Source organism: Vollenhovia emeryi, unplaced genomic scaffold, assembly GCF_000949405.1.
Source record: "Vollenhovia emeryi isolate VEMERY1.0 unplaced genomic scaffold, V.emery_V1.0 DF939360.1, whole genome shotgun sequence".
Taxonomy (NCBI): Eukaryota; Metazoa; Arthropoda; class Insecta; order Hymenoptera; family Formicidae; genus Vollenhovia; species Vollenhovia emeryi.
In genome coordinates this window covers 53,176-64,202 of record NW_011967006.1, presented here as the reverse complement: position 1 = coordinate 64,202, position 11,027 = coordinate 53,176, and the positions used below count along the sequence as shown (strand labels likewise).

Sequence of the window (11,027 nt, the reverse complement as noted above, 5' to 3'; positions counted from 1 at the left end):
TAATTAATAATACTACTACTACTTTACCGAATGAAATTGAAACATTCTTTCTTCTTCATTTTGTCGTTTGCGTCGATACCATTGCGTACATCGAGGAATATTCTTGTTTAAAAACAAATAGCGCTTGTAACGTCCCATTAGAAATTTTTTACACTTTTATTATTTTATTATTTTAATTTACGCGATAGTTATAGAATGTATAAGGAAATATCCGTATTTTTGTTTCACTTTACTTGAATTACTGTCAACAGTATCACATTTACTTAAGTTCTATGCGTAAATTTATTGAAGCATGTAATTAATTAGATAAAGTAATATTATAGTCTTGGAATCGTCAAAGGCAATGAAACGAACATAATATGTTAAAAAATAAACAGTTTTATTTTCTAATTAAAAACAAACGATGTAAGGTTACGACAACGATGCTAGAAACTTGCCTAATAGCATATAGAAGGGGCAACTCTCGCACGCAAGCTACATGCAGTGATGCAAACTTTGGGTTCCAAGCACCATGAAAGTGTTACACTCGGTGCTCACTCACACAAGCGCAACCGTGTCCGTGTGCTGCGCAGAGTCTCTGCGCTTGTGTGAGTGAGCACCGAGTGTAACATTTTCATGGTGCTCGGAACCCAAAGTTTGCATCACAGGCTACATGCCGTGTGAGTATACGCTTGGGACATGGTGCTCGTTACTCGTGTATTATCTTCTAAGGTGATATTCTCTTCTAAGGTGCGTTCCGTTTCACGCAAGATGCGCATAATGCATCATTTATCCTTATTTAACATTCGGTAAAGAACAAGGATAAATGATGCGTTATGCGCATCATGCGTGAAACTAGTTGGGACTAGTTTCTGACAGTGAGTTAGGTTAGGTTAGGGTTAGGTTAGGTCACGCGGTTTTTACCGCTTCTATCGTGTCGTAATTAGTCTGTAGCTTAGATTTAGATTTTTGGTCTCAGCTTAAAGTGTGAGACACCGTGCTAAGGGGCATGGCCACGGGGACCGTAAACGTCGTGGCCGTAAACGGTTCCTGCAGGGTACCTGCCGACCCCCTGCAGTATACAGGCTTGTGCGGGAGTCCGGGCTCCTCCCGCACTGACCTCATAGTTTCCCGTTACCCCTTTTTGGGCAAGCCGGACGGCCCCTCTTTATGCGACCGCGCGTCCCCGGATTATCAGTCAAGGTATAATAGATATAAGGCGACGGATTGTCCCCGGACTTCTATTCATTTGTCTTGCCCTGTCTTGGGAAATGTCGCAAGATAGAGCAAACACTCCGGTATTTCGAATTGCCGGAACCCGGCGCAGCGTCACCCCGGACGAATCCCCCAGGCTTGGTAACCCTGGGGGACGAACTGCGTCAGTCTTAAAGTGCAAGGGGAACAAAAAAGATAAAAGAGATAAAGGTGAGGTAACGCCTGGCGGTAGTAATCCCGCCCATGACGCGGAGGCGGCAGGGGGAAGCACGTCGGAGATGCATACCTGCGAGGAATCTCTCAAGGATGACTACGATGGATGCGATGTCTCGGAGGGTGAGACACACATGGTCTCCCTCTGTGATCTAATGAATACCGGCGACATTGGCCACCTCCCGAGTCCGGCGCTCGATGGAGGTGCCGCGCTGCATAAGTACAACAGTGATAAAGGAGATGTTCCGCCTAAGCGTAAGAGGGACTCTCCTGATTCGGCGATGGACGGCGCCCCCGAGTCGGAGCCCAGGAATGACGCTTCTGGTACGCATCGTTTGTTGGAGGATGAGCCGATCGTCATCTCTGCGGAGTGCGCTGATTCGTCTGGTGGGGGCTCCCTCCGGAGGGACAGTCGTAGACAAAAGAAGAAGAAGGTCAAAAGGGGTAAGGCTCCTCCTCGCTTCCAATTAGAGACGCCCAGCCCGGTGGTTCCTCCGCTGATGAACGCCAAGACAAGGAAGGAGTATGCGTCACTGCCTGCTGCCGAAATTGCCAAGATGGCGGTCGCCTGGCTGGAGGAAATAGATGAGATGAGGATCAGGAGCAAGAGGGTCCAAGGCGGTATTTCGGGTGCCCTCAAGGCACGCATAGGACTTCTTAAGGACGTTATTGCCGTCTTCTCTGAGAGAGCGGAAGACAAAGGTGATGCCCCTTTCCTCAGACAGAGAAACCGTGATCTAACTGATCAATTGAGGTCGGTCAAAAGAAACGAAGCTGAACTGCAGAGGGACCTGGACGACTCTCGAAAACGAGCATCCGACCTATCGATTGAGCTCAATGCGCTGAGGGACCGTATTGGCTCCAAATCCACGTCACAGGAGCCCGAGCTGAGGCCTGAAAAGGTCAAGACTGTTCCTGCTAAAAATAACGCGAATGTTCGCGGAGGTTTGCGGCGTGCCCGGAGTACGTTCGGTCCTGCGACTTCGACCGATCCCGGTGAATCCTCGGATCCGGTGCGCGGCGCCGCCACAAGGAGCAAGTTAATAGAATGTGAAGACAAGATAACTAACGAGATGCGTATCCTATTGGAGTTGCAGAGGGACATCTCCGCGTTACGTGGTGGTGATCGTCGCGCGGTATCTTCGGTCCCGCGCGGGGCCCCTAGAATCGTGGAAAACATCCGAGTTCGTCCTCCCTTGAATACCGGCGGGGTGTCTGAGAACACGGACTCGGAATCGATGCCCTCGTCTGCCCGAGTTACTTTTGCATCGATCGTACGTCAGAAAAACAACAGGAAGAAGAAGAAAGTTTCTGGAGCATCCGGTGAATCCTCTCGCTCGGAGTGGCCGGAGGCACGGGAGGAACCTGAAACAGAAAAGAAGAACATTAATGAAGGGAGACTCAACGCGGGCGTGCGGCGCGGTGGAGGAGCTGCGCGACGTAGTCCGACGACTCCAAGGTCGGCGGCGGTCGCATTGAGATCCGCCTCGCCGGAGGTTCCCCACGCGGAACTACTTCGGACTGCGAAGCAAAAGATTTCCTTGGCGGATCTTGGCATTAACAAGCCCAAGATAAGAATTGCTGCTGGTGGAGGTTTTATAATCGAGATTTTTGGTGAGGAAAATTCTCGCAAGGCTGATCTCCTGGCGGACAAACTGCGGGAGGCTCTTGGAAGCGGAGCCGTGGTGTCGCGCCCAGTTGCGAAGGGTGAGCTACGAATCTCCGGCCTTGACGACACCGTCTCTCCGGACGAACTCCGGACCTCGTTGATGGACGCGGCCGGATGCCTGGATAGGGATATGAAAGTCAGCCCCTTTAGGTTGGCCCCCAACGGCCTTCGCTCTGCGTGGGTCCAGTGCCCTTTGTGGGCAGCGAACTTTCTGGCCAATGCGGGCACTGTGGTCGTGGGTTGGACGACGGCGCGAGTCGCCCTGTTGCGATCCCGCCCGGTCCAATGCTTCCGTTGCTGGGAATTCGGGCACGTGGTGGGCGGCTGTCAGTCGCAGAGCAGTAGAGGTACGCCCTGTTTTAACTGCGGACAGGATGGTCACTTCTCTAAGGACTGTTCCTTGCGACCGCACTGTGTTATATGTGCTGATAAGGGCATCGACCCCAATCATAGGATAGGATCAAACGCCTGCTCAAGGTCTTATTCCCGTGCTCGGAGGACGGAGCCTGTAAATAATAATGAAAATTAAATTTCTCCAAGTTAATCTGAACCACTGCCGGACGGCTCAAGATCTTATGAGCCAATTCGCCGTCGAAAATAAAATTGGTGTCTGCTATTTTTCGGAGCCCTGGAAAGTTCCGACGAACCACCCATATTGGTTCTTTAGCGCAGACGCGGACGCGTCTGCGACTATTGTTTTTGATCCGGACTTTGTGGGCCCGGGATGTTCCGTTTTCTATCGATCCGATAACATTGTTGGTGTCCTAACTAAAGGCCTGTACATAATTTCGGTATATATTTCACCGAATACCTCAACGGCTACCTTTCTCAATTTTGCGGATCGTCTTTGTGACGCAATTGAAATGTCCGCTGGTCCTGTCATTGTAAGCGGTGATTTTAATTCAAAATCGACTCTGTGGGGAGCTGCGGTGTCGAACCGGCGCGGCGAGATCCTTGCGAGGCTGGCGGACCAGTTTGACTTGGTTCTGTTGAATCAGGGAACCGCGCCGACGTGTGTTCGGCCACAGGGTTCCTCCGTGGTGGACCTTACCTGGGCCTCTTCCGCGTGCGCTGGTCGCGTCATGAACTGGCACGTGAACAAGAGTGTGGAAACCCTATCGGATCACAGGGCGATCCTTTTCTCGTTTGATTCAAGCAATGCGAGGACGGACATTGGCCTTGCACCCCGAGTGTATCCTCGTTGGTCGTTCGCTGGGTTGGATGAGGACCTTTTATGCTCTACGTTTGAATTTCTGAGCTCTGGTATATCGGAGGATGACTCCCCGGGGAATTTGGCTGCGGCGGTTTGTGGATACATGGCTAATGCCTGTGATGTGGCGGCACGCAAGTCCGGCCCTAGAACACTGAGGCGTGCGGTCTATTGGTGGAACGAGGAGATCGCGAATCTCAGACGGGTCTGCACGGTTGCCCGCAGGAAATTTTCCAGAGCAGGGCGTAATCACTCAGACGAGGAACGCCGGGTTTTGGAGTTGAGTTATCGGGATGCATAGAGAGCCCTAAAAAAGGCAATTCAACGCTCCAAAGTTAACTCATGGAAGGAGCTAATACGCAGTGTGGATGATGACCCATGGGGGCTCCCATATAAATTGGTTATGAGACGATTAAGACGAGCTTCTCCTGCTCTCTCGGAGACTCTAGAACCGGACGTATTGGGTGAATTGCTGGATTCTCTCTTTCCATCAGGAGAGACGCATTCTTCGACCGAGATATGGAGAAACGGATGCTCCTTCTCCGCTGATGATCGGGTTGATGTTATGGAGGTATTTAGAGCGATCCGTCGCAATAAGAAAAAAAGCAGTCCTGCTCCTGGTCCGGATGGGCTCGGTAGGATCGTTTGGAGTAGAGCTGCCGAAATTGCTGCGAATCGTCTAACCGTAGTATTCAACTCATGCCTTAGGTGCGGAGTATTTCCCGCCATTTGGAAATTGGCAAGGCTGGTACTGATACCCAAGGATTCGGTGGGCACACAGATAAAGGCTAGACCTATTTGTCTGTTAGATGAGGCAGGGAAAATATTTGAAGTCATAATTGTTGATAGACTTAAGGCACATATGGAAACATTGCCTGACGCCAAACTGTCTCCTTTTCAATTCGGTTTTAGAGAGGGGCGCTCCACGATCGATGCGCTCGATGCCGTTCTTGGCGTGGTCCGTCATGGCCTGGAGTCGAATGGGTTTGCAATAGCCGTCAGCCTTGATATACAGAACGCCTTTAACTCGCTCCCATGGGGAACCATTTGTTGGGCCCTTGAGCGGAAGGGGTTCCCGGACTATTTACGCCGTATTTTGGACGACTACCTCCACATAAGATATGTTGAATACCCAACTATCAGTGGCTCTATCGAGCCGAGACAGGTTACATGCGGGATTCCTCAGGGCTCAGTTCTGGGCCCAGTATTATGGAACATTTCCTTTAATTATATTCTAGAGGTCAGACCCAAGCCTGGCTGTACGGTGTTCTGTTACGACACTCTGATCGTGGGATAGGCTCGGTCGGTGGAATTGATGCGCTCGAGGATCAACGACCAGATATCGGGTGTCCTCGGGAGAATGGATGCGTTGGGCCTGGTTGTCGCGGCCCAGAAGACGATGGCCGTTTTGTTCAAGAGGAAAGGCCTTAAAGTCCCTCACGAGCCTGTTATCCGGGTGAAATCGGCATTGATCGGGATGTCTCCCGCAATTAAATAACTTGGCGTTACCCTGGACTCTCGACTTACATTTGTAGAACACTTCAATAAAGTCTGTTTAAAGGTTAATAATATCTCGCGGGCACTCCACGGCTTGATGCCGAATCTTAGAGGTCCTCGCGAAAACAAAAGAAGATTGTACGCCAACGTTTTAGCCTCGGTGGCTCCCTACGGTGCCCCTATATGGTGCGAAGCTTTGATTCTAGAGTTCTAGAGAAGGCATGAGGGTTTTTCAGGCCACGCAGAGATCCATAGCGATCCGTGTGTGTGCTGCTTATCGGACGGTTTCTTTCGATGCTGCCTCTCTAATATCCAGACAGGTTCCGTGGTGTCTACTGGCGTTGGAGCGAGAAAGAATCTACCGGAGACGATGCGACTTGCGCGAGGCGGGGCTATTGGACCAAAAAACCCTTAAAGAGATTCGCTGCGAAGAACGCGTCCTCACCATGCGACAGTGGCAAACCCTAACAGAAAGGGAGGGCCCTCCGGGCCTACGAACGAGGATGGCGATTGCCCCTGTGTGGTCTCAGTAGTTTGACAGGGGGTGGGGCATGTCCCACTTCTACATGACTCAAATTATGTCAGGCCATGGATGTTTTGGGTCTTTCTTGCATAAAATCGGCAAGATAGATGACCGTACGTGCCCACATTCTGGCGTCGCGGAGGACACGGCGGATCATACGCTCATCGACTGTTCAAGTTGGGACGAGGAACGTGCGAGCCTTCTACTGGCTTTGAAACTGGACATATTAACGCTTGGATCTGTGGTTACAGCCATTCTTAAGAATAAGGAGTGTTGGTCTGCGTTTTCACGTTTTTGCTCCTCGGTAATGTTGTCCAAGGAGAACGCCGAGAGAGAGAGAGCGCGCATGAGGAGAGATGACGTCGGTCTTAATGATGATAATAGTGTTTTGATTTCACCGAGATAAATGTCTTGAGCATTTGCGTGGGATCATCTATGTGCTTACAGACGTATACCGTGGTTTCCCAGTTAAGTGCGCCTACGCCGCCTTTTTTTTCGCGTTGCCTACTTTATTAGCCTAAGTTAGTCTAGTTTAGTTTAATTATTCTAGTTTAAAGATGCTTCTGCGTTTTGCGGCTTTTTCTTTCCTATGCGTCTTTGTATCGACTTGGTTTAACTTTTATTTATATCCGCTCTGGTCGCTAAATGTGTTGGACTGGGGCACATTGGTTTGCGCAGTGTATTTTAGTATCGGATGTTGTATCACACATCGTACGTTTATGACAATCTAATAAATAAATGACAATCTAAAAAATAGGCTGTGCTACGGGTCGGGATTCTGGGTACTCAATCCCGAGCTCGCTGAAGAAGTCTCACGCGCGTCGGGCTTTCTTTCTTTGATGATGGCAGGAAGGCAGCCCGATGTGCAATTTAACGTTTTTGAATCTTTAATGTGACGGGCGATCACGCGGTAATTTAAGCGTGACTGACACTCCGGGCCGGAATAGTTATGCCGGTTTCAAATAGACGTTCCCGCCGGCTGCGCTTGTGGCCTGCGCAGTCTGACCTCTGGCACATTTATTTAAATGCACCAGAATAGGACCCTCTCCGAGCGTGGGCGTCTTTGTTTCATACGAGGTTGTTGATTATAATAATTTGCACGCGCATCGCTCTAGTGTTGTTGCTGCCGGTTTTTATGTCGTGCCTCAGTGTTGTTATCCTTGTAGATCTCGTACGTATTAATTGTGGCAGCTATGTCTGTATACAATAGGTTGTCCGTGTCATGTACCGTCATGTAACGTACACACCTAAAAGGGGGGAGACACCAGCCGAATTGCATTAGATTATGGGGTTTTTCATGATTATTTGTTGCATTAATCGGCTTTGGTTGTTCTTTGTCGCGTGGACCATCCACACACCGCCGCCCTCTTTCCTCGGAAAAAGGGTGGCGGGTACTGCGTTAGCCGCCTTTGCTGTGGGTTAAGCCCAGCACTGTTGGGTGGGTCGCTCCTGACGAATGCCTTCATAGGCGGTACCGGGGGTGGCTCGTCTATAGTGCGGGGATGGTCCAAAGAGAGGGTTTTTTTAGCTGGTATTCCCGCTTCTTGGGTGAGTCCAGCATAACCATCCAGGATCCGGCCCTGATGGTACGCGTAAATGCGTTTTTTCCCTCTCTCGGAACAAAAAAAGGGTTAGGTTAGGTTAAATTGTACACGTTGCCTTAACGCTTGCAAGTTGTTGTGGCCATTTTAGGACTGCTTGAGTTCCAAAAGATATAAGAAGAAAAAGCCTGTAATAAGCTGACCGGTGTAAAAATTTTGATTGATTTCCAACAACGATGAATTCATCGAGTTGGTTTGCATACGTGAAATATAAGCATGACAATGGAAAAGAAATAGTGCCAATAAGCAAAATAAGTGATATTAATGACAAAGGGCAAAAGATTCCATTTCAGCCCAAAGATGTAAATGATTATGTGTACGGCAAGTTATACACAGTTCGAACCAGTTTACACAGCAAGAATGGCAAGGAATCGAAATATTATGCCGTTATTGGCAAACTGGGAGGTAAGAAGTTTTTTAAGCATATAAGGCCCGGTTGCACCAAAGTCGCTTAACTTTAACTTTAGCTTAATTCACTCTTCGTCTTTCTGTGTCCCTTAGAAAGAAACAAAGAGTAAATTAAGCTAAGGTTAAAATTAAGCGATGTTGGTGCAACCAGGTTTAAGAAATGTTGATTTAACAGAAAAATGTCCTAATTATGTTACAAAGTATTGTCACTTGTATGCTAATTCTAAGAGTACACATAGATTTCGAGAAGGATATATTTCAAATATACAGGGTGTCTGATGCAAAAGTAACCAACTTGAAAATAGTGGTAGATTGGGTTAAACTAAGGAGAAATGTCATGTGCCTCGGTGCAAAAGTATCAATAGTTATCGAGTAATTAATTTACACGTTTGAGCGAATGAGGATGCAGGAGAAGGTAGGCTGGACTCGGAAGGCATTTAAGAAAATCGATCGATGAGCGGGAGGTGGAGCGACGCGCGAGATACACCGTGGTGGGAAAAAACCTAGGCGCGGCGGGGAGCGCGGCAGCGAGCGCGAGCGACGGGCGACCCGAAATATAAACATGATGTTTATAGTCCGAGTCCGGCCTACCATATTCTGCATCCTTATTCGCTCAGACGTGTAAATTAATTACTCGATAACTATTGTTACTTTTGTACCGCGGCACATGATATTTCTCCTTAGTTTAACCCAATCTAACACTATTTTCAAGTTGGCTACTTTTGCATCAGACACCCTGTATACAATATTCTAGTATTATTTTCATAATATTAAGTGTAGCGTCTCTTGCGGAGAATCAGAGGTGTTCTCTCGTTATATTCTTTTGGTCGCCCTGAAAAGGGCGGTTTGTGTGTGTCGCCCTGAGAAGAGCGGTTGCGAGTCTTCTTCGGGGCTGTCTAGGCCTGCCGCGCTTTGCGTTCCTCTCGGCGAGGATGGTTGCGCCACGTCCACAGGCACGACCTGAAGTTCGGCCGAACCCTGCGGGGTCGTCTGAGTGGCCGCGTCGACGGTGGCAACACTGCAGTGGACTTGGGTTCCCTGCTCTCGGAACCGGGCTCAATCGGCAGTAGTCTCCACGGGAAGTAACTGTGTCCACGTATCGGTGGAGGTAGAGGCCTCCGGTGCAGTCGTGGATCCGATGGTGGTCCGGGATGCGACGGTGGCAGAGGCGGTACGCGCTCTGGGCTTCCTGGTGGTGAGACGTCTCGGGTTCGTCAACGGACTCGTGGCAGGATCCCTTCGTGGTGCCAAGGCCCTCAGGAGCTCTCTTGGGTAGAAGTCGAGGCCCGTGGAGCTCGCTCGAGGAATGGTCGAGGCCTTGCAGAAGCTCGCTCGAGTGAAGATACCGAGGCCCAAGGGGCTCGCTCGGCGATGATACCAAGGCCTAAGGAGGCTCGCTCGGCGATGATACCGAGGCCTAAGGAGGCTCGCTCGGCGATGATACCGAGGCCTAGGGAGGCTCGCTCGGCGATGATACCGAGGCCTAAGGAGGCTCGCTCGGCGATGATACCGAGGCCTAGGGAGGCTCGCTCGGCGATGATACCGAGGCCTAAGGAGGCTCGCTCGGTGAGAATCCAAGGCCCAAGGGGCTCGCTTGGAGGAAAATAATCGAGGCCCGTGGGGCAGTGATGCCAGAATGGTCGCGCTTTTTAGCGCATGCGCGTCGATTTGAGGCTCACTGAAGTACCTACTACGGACAAATAGGTGTATCGCTAGTCGCCCGTAAGAAATTTTCTTAAAGAAAATTCTAAATGATAATTTTTTACCGGCGGTAGACCGTTTTAACAACGACACATCTTTCTGTTTGCATATAACTGTACTATATTATACATATTAATATATAAAAAACATCTATCCTCCTGCGCGACGACGGCCGACGAGTTCAGACAGGTCTTGCGCCCATTATACCAATACTGACACGCCACTGGATATCTGCCATTTCTACTGCGCATGCGCTAAAAAGCGCGACCATTCTGGCATCACTGCCGTGGGGCTCACCCGATCAATACTACAGACGACTACTAACACTCGCGAACTATCTCCGACGAGAAACACTTATTGAAATTTCGTCGCCGCCGGAGGTCTTAATATACCCATCGCCACTGAATTCTGAGTGCGAGTATGCTGCCGGCGCTGTGTCCGCCTATCGGCGGCGCGCCGTACTACCGTCGCGCGCCGTGTCACCGGCGCTCGCAGGAGCGGCGCCGTGACGTGTGGTGCCCGCGCGCCTGATGTGGCGTGGGTCGCCACATTAAGTATAGTACATTGTAAGAATATATAAAATTCTTAAAAATTAATTTTTATGATTTGTTTAGCAAAATTATATAATCTAAACAGTAATATATTATATATTTTTTATAATAATGTATTTTATAATAATGTATTTTATAATACTTTATTTTATAATACAATACTTATTTAATGATTTCTTATAGTATTTAATGTATTGTAATAGTTATTTTTATATTTTGCCTTTCTTTTATTTTTTCTTTTTACAGTGCAATTTAGAATATTAAATTAAAACATTATGACACTGTGCATGCATTGCAATATTTAATACTCTGCAACAAACATAATTTTAATACAATTTTGAATCGTGTGCAAATAACAGTATTGGCAACTTTTTTCGGTAAATGTTCACTTTAGGGGAGTCAGCTCCGATGACCTTGACCTTGACATATGTTGTCAAGGTCATCGCCCTGAGTAACCTTC

The 11,027-nt window shown here is 48.9% G+C and overlaps 1 protein-coding gene across 1 annotated transcript; it reads left to right on the top strand.

Moving 5' to 3' along the window:
• The first annotated feature begins 3,651 nt into the window (after window positions 1–3,651).
• On the top strand, window positions 3,652–4,587 carry LOC105558273. Its single transcript, XM_012005862.1, has one exon. The coding sequence runs from the start codon at window positions 3,652–3,654 to the stop codon at window positions 4,585–4,587; it is 936 nt and encodes a 311-aa protein (XP_011861252.1).
• The last annotated feature ends 6,440 nt before the right edge of the window (window positions 4,588–11,027 follow it).

Bases quoted from the DNA above. Each gene is read 5' to 3' on its own strand.
- LOC105558273 (XM_012005862.1), top strand. From the start codon at position 3,652: ATGAGCCAATTCGCCGTCGAAAATAAAATTGGTGTCTGCTATTTTTCG.